Here is a 19,144-nt window from a genome sequence, read left to right as displayed (position 1 = left end):
GGCCCCTGATAAGGGGGACCACCATAGACACTTGCAGAACTGCCAAAGATTCTACTTGAGAGATAGAATAGAGAATACCTTTATTGTCAGTGCATTCCACGAATACAATGAAATTTGAAAACTACTCCAGCAACAGTGCCCCAAACACCACATCACAATCACCTAATATTAATAACATCATCATCAAACATCACAAATGCACTGTTTGATTCAAGACAATTACTGCTTTGGAAAAGAAACTTTATCAATCTATTATTCCTCATTTTAAGTGTATACCTCATTTAGGTGTATCTACTTGAGAGATGAAAATTGGGGGTATGTTTTTTTCGCCAGGAAATCCAAAACTCGCAGGCACTTTCCCCTATTGGGATGTACTTAAATCAGTGTTTCTCAACCTTGGCCGCTTCAAGAAGGGTGGACTTCAACTCCCAGAATTCCCTAGCTTGTTATCAGAATAGAAAGTAGTGATTTAGGTCTCCTCCCGCCTTCTCCTTCCTTCCTTCCTCTAAGGCAGGGGTCTCCAAACTTGGCAACTTTAAGACTTGTGGACTTCAACTCCCAGAATTCTCCAAAAGTCCATAAGTCTTAAAGTTGCCAAGTTTGGGGACCCTGCTCTAATGTTATTTATTTTTCCTTTCTTCCTCCTTGTTCCTTTTCTTTTTCCCTTTCCTTCCTTCCTCCACTTTTTCATTCCTTCCTCTCTCTTTTTTCTCCTTCCTTGCTTCCTTCCTCCCTCTAATTTTATGTTTTTCCTTTCTACCTTTTCCTCCCTCCCTCCTTTCTTCCTCCTCTCCCCTTTCCTCCTTCCTCTAATTTTATGCTTTTCCTTCGTTCCTGTTCTTCTTTTTCTTTCCTCCCTGCTAACAGCTTGCTTCTTTTCTTTTAAACCCCAAACCATTCAGAAGTCTAAGATTACACATCTTGGAAACATTTCATGCTTCTAAATCTTTAAAATAATAGTTACATCCAATCACAAAAGTTCTTGGCTATCTAGGTTTTACTTAAATATAATATGGGGAAATCATGTTGATGCTGAGAGTTCTCAATCTCTGAAGAATCTGAAGAGCCAAGAAAGATTTTTCCTGTATATTGAGGATTGGACTGGAGGCCCAGCTTTATAGCGGTTTTATGTCAGACTACTGTTTTAACAGAATTATCCGATCGTTCATTTGATTTTCTGATTTGGCTTGAGTGGTCTATTTTTCCTAAATCATCATAAGTTTGAAATTCGTACAGGTGCTTCTGAAACATTAGTGACCGTTCCAACTTACAACAGCACTGAAAAAATGACTTATGACCTTTTTTCACATTTACACCCATTGCAATGTCCCCATGGTCAGGTGATCAAAATTCAGACACTCGGCAACTGACTCACATTTATGACCATTGCAGTGTCACAGGGTCATGTTTTGTGACCTTCTGACAAGCAACGTCAATGGGGAAGCCAGTTTCACTAATAAACATGTTACTAGCATAGCAACTGCAGTGATTCCAATAACTTTGGCAAAAAAGGTTGTACAATAGGTCAAAATTCACTGAACAATTGCCTCACTTAGCAACAGACACTTTGGGCTCAATTGGGGGCTACTTGTATTCTCTTTTTGTTCACAATGTGCCCTTTATATTAGAAAGTATTAGAGCAGATTCTTCACAACAGATTAAGAGTACTGGCATTTGATCTTGTTGAAAAGAGGCCTTTGTTTCAGGTTAGGCAAGTAAAAACTTGAAGAGCAGACCTGATAATACCATGGAAACTTAGCATTTCTAATCTCTGTCAAACAGTGCTGTTTTTCATGACTCTTGCTGGTTCTTGTGCCGGGCAGTTAAATAACGTTTATGAAAGCATTCATTGGAAATAAATTGTTTTCCTTCTTAAATAAATCAAACTTTGGACTGCTATCCAGGACCACTTCAGAAGACAGGAATCTTCTGTCTGAAGTCAAGGCAGAAATAATGAGCATTTACATAACTGAGGAATCTTTGGTGCTCTCTGAGCTGGGTGGTTTTCTTGCAGACGTTTCTTTGATCCAATTAGGCAATAGCATCAGTGCTAGAAGGGAGTGAGGTTTGCAGAGTAGAAGAGGAGGAGGAGGAGGACAACAACTTTAGGGTGCTTGGTGCTCTGTGAACTTGTTGGTTTTCATGACCCAACTAGCGAACATCATCAGTGCTAAGAGAGAGTGAAGTTTGTGGGAAGGACAATAACGGTGGGGTCCTCAGTGCTCCCTGAGCTTGGTAGTTTCTTGCAGACATTTCATGATCCAGCTAGGTAACATCATCAATCTTGTTTTCCTTGCCGTGAGGTCTACCGGTAGTACATTGGAGTTGCTTTGAATTCAACTCAATGGATGCCCAGTTTAGGGCACATCATTGTAAATTACCTTTTGCTTGGAATAAAAATTCATCCTGCTCAGTAAAACTGAAAAAAGTAACTATAAGAAGAGCAAACACTATTCAGTAGCGTTTTCCTCTTATTATCTGTGTGGCTGTTTTCTTGCAGTTTCATGAGCCAACTAAAGAACATCAATGTTAGAAGGAAAATAGGGTTCAAACGGTCATGAAAAGAATGATTCTAAGTTGAAGACTACCTGTACAAGTGACAGTGCAATTTATTCTGAATATAAGAAGCAGGATAAACATTGCCAAATGTAACTGGCTCAGAAAAGGTCACAGTTGGAGCATTAACTAGGCTATACAGAAGTTCTCGACTTACACAATTGAGCCCTAAATTTCCTAAGCAAGACAGCTGTTAAGCGACATTTTACCTGTTTTTAAGTACATCATATGGTTGTTAAGGGGATCTGGCTTTCCCCATTGACTTTGCTTGTCAGAAGGCCACAAAAGCTGATCACAAGACCCTGGGGACACTACAACCATCATAAATATTAATCAAGCATTTGAAATTTGAAAAGGACCATGGGGATGTTGCAATGGCCAAAAGTCTAAGAAAAATGGTCACAAGTCCCTTTTTTCAGTGCTTTCGTAACTTCGAACAGTCACTTAATGAATAGTTATAAGTCGAGGAGTACCTGTAGTTGTACAACTGTAAACCCCTGTTAAATCCATCTAATGTCTTCCAGGACAAAAGCGGACAGCTTCATAGAAGTCTGATGAAAGATTAAGGGGTGACATGAAAGCAGTATTCCAGTATTTGAGGGGCCGCCACAAAGAAGAGGGAGTCCAGCTATTCTCCAAAGCACCTGAAGGCAGGAGAAGAAGCAATGGATGGAAACTAATCAAGGAGAGAAGGAGAAATTTGGTGACAGGGAGAACAGTTAATCTGTGGAACGACTTGTCTCCAGAAGTTGTGAATGCTCCAACACTGGAGGTTTTTAAGAAGAGACTGGATAGTCTCTTATCCACTGGATAGTCTTTCTCATTTGAAATGGCATAGGGTTTCCTGTATGAGCGGGGAGTTGGACTAGAAGACCTCCAAGGTCCCTTCCAATTCTGTTATTCTGTTAATGCATTAAAAATGAATTTTAAAAAACTGCATGCACATATCTCCGCAGGGGAAAGCATTATGATGACTGGATTTCAGCCAACGTAAATCTCTACCATAAATACAGTGATCATACATCCTTTATCATAAAGGACAATTTGTTATTTTAGAAAGGGGACCTTTCAATTCATGGATTGATTGTTTTGGGTTTGCTTTTGAATCTTCCTTTGTCAAGCAAAGTTATCAACATAAACAATGAATGTCTTGTTATCCTTGTTATTCTCTTTCAGCTTTGCCCTTTATTTCACCCCCAACCCAAATATAGTCACCATACAGGTAGTCCTCGACTTACAACAGTTCTTTTAGTGACCATTTGAAGTTACAGTGGCACTGAAAAAGGTTACTTATGTTGTAGCATCACATGATCAAAATTCAGACACTGGGCAACTGACTCATATTTATGACCATTGCAGTATTCTGTGCTCATATGATCCCTTCTGACAACCAAAGTCAATGGGGAAGCCAGATTCACTTTACAACTGTGTTACTTACATAATGATGGCCAGTGATTCAATTAACAACGGTGGCAAGGAAGGTGGCAAAATGGGGCAAGACTGACTTAACTATCTTGCCCAGCAACAGAAATTTTCGGGTCAGTTGTGGTTATAAATTGAGGACCACCTGTACAGATAATCCTCAACTTACAAACTACAAAAGTAGACCAGAATTCTATGCATTGTTTTGCTAGAGTCGTTAAGCCAATCATTGCTGTTATTAAGTGAATCATAGGGTTGTTAAGTGAATCAAGATTCTCCCATTGATTTTGCTTGTTGGAAGGTACCTGTGAAGATCACAAATGGGAATCACATGATCCCAAGGATGCTGCAACTGTCGTAAATACATGCCAGTTGATAAGCATTTGTATTTTTATCATGTAACCATGGGGATGCTGCAACAGTAATAACTGAGAGGGCCTGTCATAAATCACTATTTTCATAGCTGTTTTAACTTTGAACAGTCACTAAATGAACTGTTGTAAGTCGAGGATTACCTTTGATCATAAGTGAGCTTCAGTTGTGTCCCTATTTTTTTCATGTCTTTCTGAGATACGAAACAGTCACTGGATGAAAAGGAAAGCTAATTGTTTTTCTTTTCTTTTCTTTTGTTTCCAAGCACTTTCTGGTGAGGTTTGCTCTTTTCTGATTCCTTGAAGTTTGTCACTGTCATAATACAAAATTTCCCAATCCAAATATGTTTCCAGCTAAGCTCCTAAACAACAGCATCAAGTATTTCTTGATACCTGATTTAAATACTTAAATATTCCATTCCAAAGACAAATATTATGTTTTGACATTGACATAAATTTCTTAACCTATTGAGATCTGAATATGAAGCTTTTATGGTTTGGCCTTCACGGCTCTCCTGATATGAAATACAGGCAGTCATCAACTTACAACCCATTCATTTAGCAACCAATCAAAGTTATAACAGCAGTGAAAATAATGACTTACGAATGGTAGAATGGATGGAAACTGAACAAGGAGAGATTTAACCTGGAAATAAGGAGAAACTTTCTGACAGTGAGAACAATCAATCAATGGAACAGAAGTTGCCCTCGGAAGTTGTGGGAGCGCCATCATTTGAGACCTTCAAGAAGAGACTGGACTGCCATCTCTCAGAAATGGTGTTGGGTCTCCCGCTTGGCCAGGGGGTTGGACTAGATGACCTACAAGGTCCCTTCCAACTCTGATTATCTGTTATCTGTTCCTCACACTTACAACCCTACTGTCAACATGATCAAAATTTGGGCATTGGCAATTTATATTTATTTAAGATAATTGCAGCATCCTGAGGTCAATGATCCCATTTTTGACCTTCACAGTCACCGTCCAGCAATGAAAGAGGAAGCCAGATTTGCTTAACGATTGTGTGATTCACTTAACAATTGCAGCAAAAAGCTGTTGACAAAAAAGTCATAAAATTGGTTGCAAGCCATTCAACAACTTGCCTTACTTCTTGCCCCAATTGCAGTCATCATCTGAGACCATGAGAACGTGACTTCCATAATATCAATTGAAAGGTTCATGAAGAAGCTAAGTTTGAATTACATAAAAACATAATTTCATCCCTGAAGTTTTTTCAGCAATAATATAGATAGGTTTGTCATTTTCTTTTTCCAAGTTTCAACTATCCAGGGTAACATACCTGTGGGTCTCTTTGTGGCTTTATTTAGTACTTTGCAAGGAGGGTGCACTACCCAAACACAGGTACAGTGGAGACACCTTAAATCATCAATACGTTTTCTTTATATTCCCTATTGCCATTCCAAATTTCTCTCCCACCTTTTCCTCATTGGCTTAGTATTCAGACCGTCACAACCTGTCCGAAATGTCTAAAGTGAATACATTATCTCTGTCTCTGATTACATCTCCCGCTACTCTGGTTCTATTGCTCCCTGTCCTTATTTACAAATTGCTGATTATTACTTCCTAGGACTTCTGTTCCTCTTAGAATAACTATCATATCAGCAAATTCTTGTTAAGACAGGTTTCTAGCATACCAGGCGCCTCTGATCATAGCTCCTACATAGTTTCCAAGTTTAAGCCTAGCTCATGAGATTAGAAATACACTGCTCAAAAACATAGAGGGAACACTTAAACAACACAATGTAACTCCAAGTCAATCACACTTCTGTGAAATCAAACTGTCCACTTAGGTAGCAACACTGATTGACAATCAATTTCACATGCTGTTGTGCAAATGGAATAGACAACAGGTGGAAAGCATAGACTTTTAAGCAAGACATCTCCAATAAAGGAGTAGTTCTGCAGGTGGTGACCACAGACCACTTCTCAGTTCCTACGCTTTCTGGGTGATGGTTTGGTCACTTCTGAATGCTGGCGGTGCTTTCACTCTAGTGGTAGCATGAGACGGAGTCTACAACCCACACAAGTAGCTCAGGTAGCACAGCTCATCCAAGATGGCACATCAATGCGAGCTGTGGCAAGAAGGTTTGCTGTGTCTGTCAGTGTAGCGTCCAGAGCATGGAGGCGCTACCAGGAGACAGGCCAGTACATCAGGAGACATGGAGGAGGCTGTAGGAGGGCAACAACCCAGCATCAGGACCGCTACCTCCACCTTTATGCAAGGAGGGATAGGAGGAGCACTGCCAGAGCCCTGCAAAATGACCTCCAGCAGGCCACAAATGTGCATGTGGCTGCTCAAACGGTCAGAAACAGACTCCATGAGGGTGGTATGAGGGCCTGAAGTCCACAGGTGGGGGTTGTGCTTACAGCCCAACACCGTGCAGGACGTTTGGCATTTGCCAGAGAACACCCAGATTGGCAAATTTGCCACTGCTGCCCTGTGCTCTTCACAGATGAAAGCAGATTCACACTGAGCACATGTGACAGACGTGACAGGGTCTGGAGATGCCGTGGAGAACGTTCTGCTGCCTGCAACATCCTGCAGCATGACCGGTTTGGCAGTGGGTCAGTGATGGTGTGGGATGGCATTTCTTTAGGGGGCCACACAGCCCTCCATGTGCTCGCCAGAGGTAGCCTGACTGGCATTAGGTACCGAGATGAGATCCTCAGACCCCTTGTGAGACCATATGCTGGTGCAGTTGGCCCTGGGTTCCTCCTAAAGCAAGACAATGCTGGACCTCATGTGGCTGGAGTGTGTCAGCAGTTCCTGCAAGACGAAGGCATTGATGCTATGGACTGGCCTGCACGTTCCCCAGACCTGAATCCAATTGAGCACATCTGGGACATCATGTCTCGCTCCATCCACCAATGCCACGTTGCACCACAGACTGTCCTGGAGTTGGGGGATGCTTTAGTCCAGGTGTGGGAGGAGATCCCTCAGGAGACCATCCACCACCTCATCAGGAGCAAGCCCAGGCATTGTAGGGAGGTCATATAGGCACGTGGAGGCCACACACACTACTGAGCCTCATTTTGACTTGTTTTACATCAAAGTTGGATCAGCCTGTAGTGTTTTTTTCCACTTTAATTTTGAGCATAACTCCAAATCCAGACCTTCATGGGTTGCTAAATTTGATTTCCATTGATAATTTTTGTGTGATTTTGTTGTCAGCACATTCAACTATGTAACGAACTAAGTATTTAATAAGAATATTTCATTCATTCAGATCTAGGATGTCTTATTTTTGTTTTCCCTTTATTTTTTTTGAGCAGTGTGTATACAATGTAGTCTCTGACATGTCTTCTGTGATTTCTGTAAAAACGATAGGCTGTTTCCCACAACTGCAATTGCTAAATTAGTAACAAGGTTGTTAAGTGAATCTGGCTTCTTCATTGATGCTAGTCAGAAGGTCCCAAAAACAATCATGTGACCTCAGGATATTACAACAATTTTAAGTATAAATCAGTTGCCAAGTGTCTTGAATTTTGATCAGGTGATCATGGGGATGCTGCAAGTCACTTTTTTCAGGGGTGCTGTAACTTTGCATGGACACTAAATAAATCAGTTGTTTGTAAGTCAAGAACTACCTGTTGAAATAGGATATTCAGAAAAAAAATAGGATATTAAAATAGGATATTCCCCCCCAAAAAAGAAAGTAAAAGGAAATTCTGTAAGGCAGCAAACCCCTTCCTATTCTTGGATTGTTTTTAATTCTGATTTTATGACTTTTTGCGTAATTCGCATCTAATTCTGGGGTGAAGCAGCTGACTCTGAAGAAATACACCACTAAGAATAACCTATTGAAGGCAAAAATGAAAACTAGTAGCAGCAAATAACAGCCTGCAGGGTAAACATCTTAATTTGATTGCGGCTTTGATCGAAGAGAGGTGCATTTTAAAGGTGAAATTAAATATTTTAACTGTTATTTTAAAGGCGAGCCCGACAGACAACACCAAACACCTTCCCTCACGGGCAGAAGCCAACTGCCACATCCTCAAAGCAGGCGGGCCGCCGCGAGACGATCTCGCGAGACTTCAGATCGGACCAGCCCTTCTCCCCCCCCGCCCTCGTTGTTGTTGTTGTTGCTGATTCGGTTTGGACTCCACCCCTCGAAGCTTTGGGGCGGGGCCGCGCTCGCTCACGGGAAGGGAAAAAAGGGAGCGAGGCGCGCGGGTTGGGCGCCCGCCCTTTTTCGGCGATTTAAACTAGAAAAAAAAGGCGGGGGGGGGGGAGAAAGCGCGGGTGGGCGTGGCCCAGCGAGAGGGGGACGAACGCCAAGGGGCGGCGGAGCTGGCGCGCGGAGGGTGTGTCTGTTGGAAAAGGCTAATTGGATGAAGAGGAAATCCCGAGGGCGTATCCTTAAGAGGGAGTGCGCGTGCGTATTCCCACGCCTCGCCCCGCCCTTCGTCGTTCACCTCAGAAGATTTCCGTTAATGGCGCTACCTTTGGGAAGCTCTTGTGGCTTCTTCGCGCCGTGGGTCTTGGCCGCGAGCTGGACTGACTGGAAGCGGGCCGAGGGCGGAGGACGGACCGAGTAGTTCCGGCGCGGCCAGGTAATGACTCCACCCTCCTCACTCCGGGCCGGGCTTCTGCGAGAGCTGCAGTTAGCCCATTAACCCAAAAGGCGCTAGTCCTCTCGAAGGAGTGAGGCCAATGCTCGTGGGGCCCGAGCGGCTGTTTTTCTCCTCACGTGTGCCTCAATGGAATCCCTCTCTCCTACCGAAAAAGGTCTATTTTCCCACGAGATTCAGCTTCCCTTTAACGTCTCCTCACAAGGAAAAGAGTTCCAGTCCCCATCATTCCCAGCCCTGCTTGGCCCGGAGAAGAGAGGGAAAGGGACGGTTTACACCTCCCTTCGCTTGCAGAAAATCTTTTCCTTTTTCCTTTAAGTAAAATCCAAAGGAAGCATTCGTTTTCATACTTTTGAATGAATATTTAAATTACCGCCTTTTACTTAAAAAGTAAGAAACGGGGCAGAAATGCACAATATTTGAACCGATGCTCTTTCTTGTAACCTATTGGAACGGGGAGGAAATACTTAACTTTAGCTGCAGACATAATGAATGTGCAGCCGCTGGTTATGATTACAAATAATGCATACAAAAGATACATACAAATGCATTATGTGCAGAAATATATACTGAATTTATAAAATGTGTGCGTGTATATATAAAATAGACAGAAACAGAGACAGAGAGACACAGGCATATGTTTTATAAATGTATTTCCTATTCAGTTCCTGTGGAGTTTATATGAAATGTAATTTTCTAATCTATTTTTAAAATTTTGTTTCCTGGCCCTTTTTCTGCTTTGTATTGTAAGCAGCCCAGAGACACTACAGGTAATCCTCAACTTATAGCAGATCATTTAGTGACCGTTCCAAGTTACAATGGCACTGAAAAAAGGGACTTGTGACTGTTTTTCCACACTTGATGGCCATTGCAGCATCCCCATGGTCACATCAAAATTCAGACTGACTCCTATTCATGACGGTTGCAGTGGTCACATTATCCCCTTTTGCAACCTTCTGCCATATGGAAGCCATATTCACTTAATAGCTGTGTTACTAACTTTAAAATCTGCAGTAAGTCACTTGACAATTGTGGCAAGAAAAGTTATGGGGCAAAAGTCATCAATGGTCTTGTTTAGCAGCAGAAATTTTGGACTCTATTGTGCATCTTTCTCCTTCTGTCCTGATGACTCTTTACAGAGGCACAATTGAGAGCGTTTTAACAAACTACCTCCCTGTTTGGTTTGAGGGAAGCAGTGCCTCAGAAAGAAAGTCCCTAGAGAGAGTGGTGAGGACAACCGAGAAGATTGTAGGAGGTGCGTTTCCCTGTTATTCAGGATCCTGCTTACAAGCGCTATGTGTTTAGAGCTGGAAACATTGTGAGAGACCTCACACACTCACTGCAGGGTCTTCGTTTCTGTTGCTCCCCTCTGTGGGAGGAGGTTTCGAAGTATTTCTGGCAGGACTGCCAGGTTCTGTACAGCTTTGTTCCCTAGGCCATCCGTCGGGTAAACTTGCAAGATTTATTTCTCTCGCCATGTACATGTATGCATCTGAACTAGACTATGTTGTTTATCTGTGTCATACATATAGATACATGCATAACTTTGTATTTTGTCATGTTTATGTAGTGTATATTAGAGGTGAAGACCCTTTGAGAGCTGTACGCAGTGAAATTTCATTTTAATGAATGCTGATTAGTGTACATTCAAAGTGACAAAGTTAGTCTAAGTTTAAGTCATATACGTCAAGGACTACCTATAGTAAATTCTCAGTGTCAGTAGTAATTATAGTTCCTTTTGAATCCTTTTGAATCATCCTTTTGGTACTTGATTTTATTGGCTACTTCATAATCTGGGTGGGGCATTTTTTTATCATATAAATAGCCTCCTGTGTGCCTATAAGAGTCATTCAATATTTAAATTTTGATATGCTTCTGTTTCCCTGAAGGTGGTAAAGAAGTGGGCATTACGGCATCTTGCTACCATGGGGGCACAGGATCGTCCCCAGTGTTTCTTTGATATTGAAATTAATCGAGAACCAGGTAAGTTCTGACGGCTGTATCAGTCTCTCTTATTTTATGAAAAGAATATTTCTGTCGTGATACCTCCACATTCATGCTTGTGGAAATGAATGCTTCTCATTAATTAGATTTTATTTACAGTCCTCTTTTATGTCGCTGGCTGCACTTGAATTTTAATGATTATATGCTATTTTTATACACGGTCAAATAGTATTTCAGAGTAGCAATGCAAAGTGAAAAAAAGAACTAGGGCTGACATGGTAGCAGTGTTCAATATTTGAAGGGCTGCCACAGAGAAGAGGGGTCAGCCTCTTTCCTAAAGCATCAGAAGGCAAAACAAAAAACAGTGATTGGAAAGAAGAGAATCGTCCTAGAACTAAGGAGACATTTCCTAACAGAAAAATCAACCAAGAGAATAATTTTCCTTCAGAAATTGAGGGTGCTCCATCTCTGGAGGTTTTTAAAAAGATACTGGACAGCCACTTGTCTAGAACGGTATAGTGTCCTGCTTGAGAAGAGAATTGGACTAGAAGACCTCCAAAGTCCCCTTTAACTCTTTTATTCTCTTTTTCATCCTGATGTCTTGTTTGGTCTCATAGCTTTTTGTTGTATTGACAAATAAACCATACAATACTGCCATGGTACAGCAAAATTTTGGTTTAATTTCTGATGATTGATGATTATTATTATTGTGCAAATGAGTGAAATCAGCCAGATGAAGCATGGAAATGAATGAGGTGACAGCTGTTGCAGCCAGATCAGCCTTGTATCCAATAAGTAGGGGGGGAAAGTGAGATTAAATACATTTTCTGATCATAAATCTTTGTTAAAAATTTAGAAGTGGATGGAAGGATGAAACTGTCTCTCTGTCTTTATTCCAACTCCAAACACTTTAATAAGTAGAATGTGGGATGTGCCCCAAGTGTTTCTAAATTTGGAAAGTTCTGTGTCAAATTTTTTTAGTAAAAGTAGGACACTACTTTTACTATTTCTATTCTGCAGTCACTGACTAATTTCTTGATGTGTTGCTTTTAGGTTTATAATCAGTTTTTAGGAATAAAAGTGTGTTTTATTTTCATATTTCAATCTAGTTTGAATATTCAAGGGGAGGAAAACAGCTTAGAAACAATTAAAATGAGTCCAGATGTTTTTTTTTTAATATTCTAAACATTCTGGTTCCTATACTTTCACCTAAAAGGTATAAAGTAATTACATTGTTATAGCAAGAAGCTATGCTCATGTCAGTTATCCAAACATAAATAATACTTTTTCTATTTGGTAAATGTGTTTTATGTATTTATTTAATATATGAAACAGAAATGTATCACTTGTGTTTAGGTAACTGACATGAAAATATGCTTCTTTCTATAACCGTGTAAACCTTACTCCTTTTAGCTGAAAGTATGGGAATAACTTAAATAAGCATAGCTTCTCATTTCACACAGTGACTTGAGGTATCTTATACAAAATAAAACCAGAAACAAAACAATATACAATAGAAGCAATATTTCTGGTGCCTAAGGCATAGGCTAGAAACTGGGAGATTGAGCGTTATAGTCCCAGCGAGTGACTTTGGGCCAATAACCAGGAGATGGGGAATTCTATTTCTACTGTGGGCCTCTCCCACTGTCAAACCCACCTCCTAGGTTTGCTGTTGGAGGAAGGAATATTAGGTATATTTGCTGCCTTGAGTTATTTATAAAAATAATAAAGACAAAAAGATACTGTATTGTATTGCATGTCTTCTGCGGAAAGACCAAGCTTGTCACTTTACAGGTAGTGCTTGACTTAACAACCATTCATTTAATTATCCTTCAAATTATAATGGCTCTGAAAAAAGTGAATTATGACCAGTTCTTGTACATATTTTGTGTTTAGGTATGCGTATAAGTCACATACATACTTAATCATGGGTATAGGGATTGGAAATAGGTACTAACCAAGATTCCTTTTCTGTTGTTCTACAAATTCTCACTGCAATTTGCTTGTTCCGATGTGTTATAAAATTGTTATTTTTGGACTAGGATTATAATTAGAGCACATAAAAATACTTAACCTGGTCATTTGTGGAAAATGAAAGTCATCACTAAGCATTTCTAAGTTCTCTGGCTGTGGCTTTCACTTGTTTTCCCTCTCTTTACTGTAAAACAGAATGTGAGATCATTGCAGTTTCTGTAAGATACATGTGGGTTTGAGAAAGGGCAAGCAGTTAAAACTGATTGAAGGTTCATATAAATTGAAAAATGAGAAAACAGTTTTAATTTCCACAGCACAGTTTAAATTCATGATAAGGTAATCATAAAAAAGCTGCGATAGAGTTTGGCTATTTTAAAAATGGAATGTAATTAAACTTCAATTTATATTCCAGTTGGTCGTATCATATTTCAGCTTTTCTCTGATGTATGTCCAAGGACTTGCAAAAACTTCCTTTGTCTATGCACAGGTACGTCTTGTTAAAAGTTGTGAACTATAATTTTATCGCAATTATGTACCATGACTTTATCTTTGAAGCCACTTGGAAAAGAAACACAAGGTCAGGCATAATGGCTGCCTGTTTCTTTCTTAAATGCCAGAAATTGTGCTTAGCATAATTTGTTACATAAAAAAATATGTAACACACAGTCTTTTTCAAATTATTAGTTCCTATAGAGTAACATTTCCTTTAGGGCATCAGATGCTTATCGTAGGATCTCTTTTTTGGAAATGTCTGTTAGGAGTGGACTGAAGCCTGCTACAAAAGTGAACTGTATACAGATAGTCCTTGACTCACAACAGTGCGTTTAGTGACCATTTGGAGTTACTATGTCATTGAAAAATGTGACTTATGTCATTTTGCAGCAATCCCCATGGTCACATGATCAAAATTGAAATGCTTGGCAACTAACTCATATTTATGACGGTTGCAGTGTCCTGGGGTCACATGATCCCCTTTTGTGACCTTCCAACAAGCAAAGTCAATGGGGAAGCCCAGATTCACTTAAGAACCGTGTGATGAACTTAAGAACTACAGTGATTCATTTAACAACAGTTTATAAAAAAGATGATAAAAGGGGGCAAAACCCACTTAACAGCTGTCTCACTTAGCAACAGAAATGTTGGGCTCAATTGTAGTTGTAGGTTGAGGACTGCCTATACTCTTTCATTGAGCTTGAACAAAAGGATAAAAATGGAATGTCTAAGTGTTACTTAGTTATAACTAAATGTTATTTTTGCAGAGTTATATTTGATACAGAGTATCTTTGAAAGTTACAGAGTTGAGCTGTACTGCGATATTGGGTGTTAGTAGCCCTTTTCCCTGCTGATGCTCAAGGGAACCTGGAATTTCATCTGCTCCCAGGAATTTCAACATCCCATCCGTAGTGGGTTTTTTCAGCCCAATCCTAGAGAGAAGCAGTGAGCCAAAATATGATTAATAACAGCTAAATCAGCTTGACTAACATCTTATCAGCGACATTAAACATTAAAGCGGTGGAAGAGCTAGCGAGTAGGAAAAAACTTAAGTTGTTTGTGGGGTCCTGATTCCATACAGGTAGTCCTTGACTTACAACCTTACATTTAGTGGTTGTTCAAAGTTACGATAACACTGGAAAAAAAGCTGAAGTTAATAATTGATTCTCACACTTAACAACCTGCACAATGTTGCCCCCATCACGTGATCAGAATTTGGGCATATGTATAGTATAGCATAGCATAGCATAGCATAGCATAGAATAGCATAGCATAGCATAGTATAATCTATAAATAAAATAGTTGCAGCATCTTGAGGTCACGATCGCCATTTGCAACCTTGCTAGCCAGCTTCTGACAAGCAAACTCCATGGGGAAGCCAGGCTTGGTAAATGATGTGTGATTCACATAACAACTGCAGTGATTTGCTTAACAACTTTGGCAAAAATTGCGTGCCGCTCACTTAACACTAAGTCTTGCTTAGCAACAGAAATTCCAGTCCAAATTGTGGTCATAAGTCAAGGACTACCTATATCCTTTTTAACATTATTATTGTTGTTGTTATTCGTCGCACAGTCAGCCAGATGTTCAGACTGGATTGGGCCTTTTTGTCCATCTTTCGAGTCCTTCCCAAGGACCTGGCATAGGCAGACGTGGATGTTTGATGGTGTTAAAGGTATTGTTGCAGGATGTCAGCTGGTCCAAGTAAAGTTGGCTTTTGCAATTGACCGATGGTGATTTTTGTCAATGCCGATGGTATCAAGTATATTTGCTGCCCATTTCACCATTCAAGGCAACTCCAAGCACATTTCTCTGGATGGAACGTTTCTATATTGTGACATCCCCATGCCAGGAAAAAAAAAAGCATTGTCAAAGCATCCAACTATGACTTGATAACAGTGAAACACGTCATCTGTATTTCTGGACAATACTTCATCCTGCTATCCCAAAGGTGCTTTTTCAAAAAACTTTGTTTTTTCTTGAAGATATTTCACTTCTCATCCAAGAAGCTTCTTCAGTTCTGACTGAATGGTGGGGAATGGAAGAATTGTATTCTTTGCACTCATCTGGTCGTTAGAAAGCTGTTGAGGCTACTTGGAGATTACTCTGTGCCCTCAGGGTCAGCTGAATAGTGCAAATGGGTGTAGAACCTTCTTGGAACTGCTGAAAGGACTGTAGCCTCAACTACTCTGTAACAACCAGGTGACTACAAGGAATATAAAAACTTCCATTCCCCACCATCCAGTCAAATTGAAGAATCTTCTTGGATGAGAAGCAAAACATCGTCAAGGAAAAACCAAAGGAAGGCCAGTTGTCTCTTGAAGAAAGCATCTTTGGGGCAACGATGACCCGGATGGCTGAGGATCTTCATAGACCTTCATCCTGCTACTTTAATGAAGTCTTAATTGGCAGTCAAAAATGGCTTCCCTCTGTATTTAGCTCCTGATACTGTAGTAGTGTCTTCCATTTGGAACAGAAGCTCTGCCAAATGTAGGTGATTATTTAGAAGTCATGCTTGTCCAGCTATGTGCAGGAGATACAACTGGACACATTTGTGGCATTATCACCACCTATGGCTTTAAGTGACGTGAGACCAAGTTGTTGACTCATTCGTCTCTTTGACATCATGGCTTGTAAATTTACATATATTTCCTCCTTATAGGTGAAAAGGGAATTGGGAAAACAACTGGAAAAAAGCTTTGCTACAAAGGTTCAACTTTCCATCGCGTGGTTAAAAGCTTCATAATTCAAGGCGGAGACTTTAGCGAAGGTAGATGAAACGACCTCACCCCAAATTGGAGGAGAGGTTTCCATTGTAATTAAAAGGTTGCCCAAATTTATCAGTTGCCTGCAAAAAGTATTATGAGGTGTTTGAATCTATATCTAGAGTAAATGATCCTTTCTTTCTTTTCTGGAAAAATAAATAGATTAGGTATGTTGTTAGCTCTCATATTACATTATAAGAATGGTAACTTTAAGGGCAGGTTACATCTGGAATTAAACCACTAGTTTTTTTAAAAGGCATTCTAATTAGAGTTTTATATAAGGTAAAATCCTATCCCCATCTGATTCTAAAATTTAGCCTGAATATTATTATTATTGTCGTTGTTGTTATAATATGTAGTAGTTAATCGACCTACTGTAATGGAGCCTGCTTTTTACAGTTGCAGGTCATGATGGCCATTAAGTGGAGCACCCCACGTGATCGCCTCGCTTGCGACTGCCCCATCCTTGCTTTCCTCAATCCAGTCATGAAACAAACGTGTGGGTGCAATGCAGCCCCTGCCTTGACCTCCCATAGCCCCTGAGACACCCCTTGCCCTGCTTTCCGCTCCTTGGGGTCCCTTCCTACCCCACTGAGTCCCATACCCTCACCCTGCATCTCCCATCATGCGCTTATCTCCCAAAGATCTCCAGAGCTTAGATCAGGGAGGCAAAGCAAGCCACTCTGTTGATTAACCCTGTAGTGCAATCCCACAAATGACTCCCATTTTCTGAACGACCACAATTCAGTGTGACCTCCCTGAAAATGGTGTCCGCTTCCAAGATCACACCACATAGCCCAGGAACACAGCGGTCTGTCCTTCTTTCCCGATCTGAGTTCCAGTGATGGTTGGAAGGAAGTGAGGAGGACAGTGTGTAGGAAGCAGCCTCAAGGCCTGTGGGGATTTTGTAGAGGAGTGATAATTTTGGGGGGGGGGGGTGTGTGTCACTGCAGCATCTCTGCAGTTGGTTGTAAGATAAAGAACTAGAACAGTGCTGCAGCGACCACAACTTCAGGACTGGATTGTAGTAGCTTTTGCGCAGGTCCACTGTATTTTGAACAGTTACTAGACAACCGGACGTAAGTCAAGGGCCAGCTGTACAGGTAGTCCTTCACTTGCAACAGTTTGCTTAGTGACTGGTTCAAAGTTAAATCTGCCCTGAAAAAAGTGATCTATGTCCATTTTTCACACTTACGACCGTTAAAGCATCCCAATGGTCACGTGATCAAAATTCAGGTGCTTACCAACTGACTCATGTTTATGACAGCTGCAATGTCCCCGGGGTCATGTGATCCCCTTTTGTGACCTTCTGACAGGTAAAGTCAATGGGGAAGCCAGATTCAAGGTTGACTCAGACTTCCATCCTTCCAAATGAGGGTCCAGATTGTTGCGGGCAATATGCTGCCTCTGTAAACTGCTTAGAGAGCGCTGTAAAGCACTGTATATAGTGCTATTGCTGTTGCTATTGTTAGCTGGCATGCATGATTAATCATGAATGCTTAATTTAGTCATTGCTACAAAATGTTCACACACCCTGTGTAAGTCTTACTTAAATGTAAAGAGAACGTCCCTAATGCTAAGAGTTAATGTGAGATCAAATCCTCATAGGAAGCAGCTATAAAAAGAGAGAGAAAAAGATTTTGAGAAGAGAAACTAAGTGTTGCTTTCCCAGCCTGTTCCAAAAACCACAGCTTAATTTTTTTCCTCTCGGGACCAAATCTGGCATCTTCACAGACACTCTTTTGTGTTTCCCTATTTGTGTAATCTCTTAAAGATAAAATGAGAAGGAGATGTAGTTTTCATGGGTTGTTTTGCACATGTGCCAAGATAGTGTTGTTTTTAGGGAGGATTCAGTTAGACTTATCTCAAAGTTAACAATGAACAGTGCAATTTCAATAAACAGCAGCCAAGATGTACTTGAGGAAATTCCTTTCATAAACAACAGATGGCTCTTGATTAGTGCGGTTAATCAGTCCCATAAAATGGTTGCATTATTTGGATTACATTTCAAACCATTCATTTAGTGGCTGTTTGAAGTTACAATGGCACTGAATAAAGTGACATGACCATTTTTCACACAACCTTTGCAGCATCCCCATGGTTACATGACTAAAATTATGACGCTTGGCAGCTGTCTCATATTTATGATGGTTGCAGTGTCATGTAATTCCCTTTTGCGACCTTCTGATGAGCCAAGTAAATGGGGAAGTCAGATTCACTTAATAACTATGCTGCTAACTTAACAACTGCAGCGATTCACTTAACAACTGTGGCAACGAAGGTCATAAAATGGGGCAAAACCTAACAACTGTCTTGCTTAGCAAATGCTTGGCTCAAGTGTGGTCATAAGTTGAGGACTACCTATGTTAAAAGTGACATTTCTATGGAAAATATATGTAATTATTCCATCTTGATGAAGATAGGCAATTGAGTATTTTAAGCATAAATATGTATATGTTTGTTTGTTATGAAATAGTGCAGAACAATAATAGAGTTTAAGGTATACATATAGTCCTTACCTTATCACTGGTCACTTAGCAAACTTTTAAAGATACAACCTACCTGTAAAGGGGGACTTGCGACCCACATCCTAAGTACCAGGGGTCAGCCTTCCCACAGTCACGTGATCACAACAAAACCCCATTTGGCAATAGCACTTAGACTTATATACCACTTCACAGCTCTTTACAGTGCTTTAAACCACTTTACTCTAAGTGGTTTTGGATCTCAGGGACCACCAAACACATAATTTTAAATCCCGTGGACCACTAATATGAATTTTGACCGATGGTGGCTTGCTGACGTTGGTGACCAAAGGGCCAGTCTTGTGACTACTGTAGCTCTGGAATATGGGACCAACTTTCCCACAAACATCAGGCTGAAGGGTGGGGGTCAGCAGGTGGGTGGGCCATATGGATGTGTGTGCAACTTTGTGTTCCCGCACAGCCTGGATTAATTGCTTTGGGAGGGGGGGACATTTCTCTGCAGACCACCAACATTTTCTCATGGACCACTAGCGGTCCCCAGCC

General features: G+C 40.7%; 1 protein-coding gene across 8 annotated transcripts in view; it reads left to right on the top strand.

The window, feature by feature from the left end:
• The first annotated feature begins 8,778 nt into the window (after positions 1-8,778).
• The window catches only part of NKTR (natural killer cell triggering receptor), a 44,908-nt gene continuing 34,542 nt past the window's right edge, over positions 8,779-19,144 (top strand). For 7 of the 8 annotated variants that reach the window (XM_087917818.1, XM_026720309.2, XM_087917819.1 and 4 more), the window contains exons 1-4: positions 8,779-8,922; positions 10,830-10,923; positions 13,271-13,345; positions 16,013-16,120. In XM_087917818.1, the coding sequence (XP_087773944.1) occupies positions 10,866-10,923; positions 13,271-13,345; positions 16,013-16,120 (241 nt within the window). In that variant the 5' untranslated portion in view covers positions 8,779-8,922; positions 10,830-10,865. Of the gene's footprint in view, positions 8,923-10,829; positions 10,924-13,270; positions 13,346-16,012; positions 16,121-19,144 lie in introns of those variants that run through there. The other variant, XM_087917820.1, reaches the window with a different exon arrangement.

The sequence above is a fragment of the Pseudonaja textilis genome, chromosome Z (genome assembly GCF_049901715.1).
Source record: "Pseudonaja textilis isolate UNSWEBS1 chromosome Z, rPseTex1.2, whole genome shotgun sequence".
Classification (NCBI taxonomy): domain Eukaryota; kingdom Metazoa; phylum Chordata; class Lepidosauria; order Squamata; family Elapidae; genus Pseudonaja; species Pseudonaja textilis.
The sequence above is the reverse complement of the archived record's forward strand: the minus strand, read 5'-3'. Positions and strand labels throughout refer to the sequence as shown.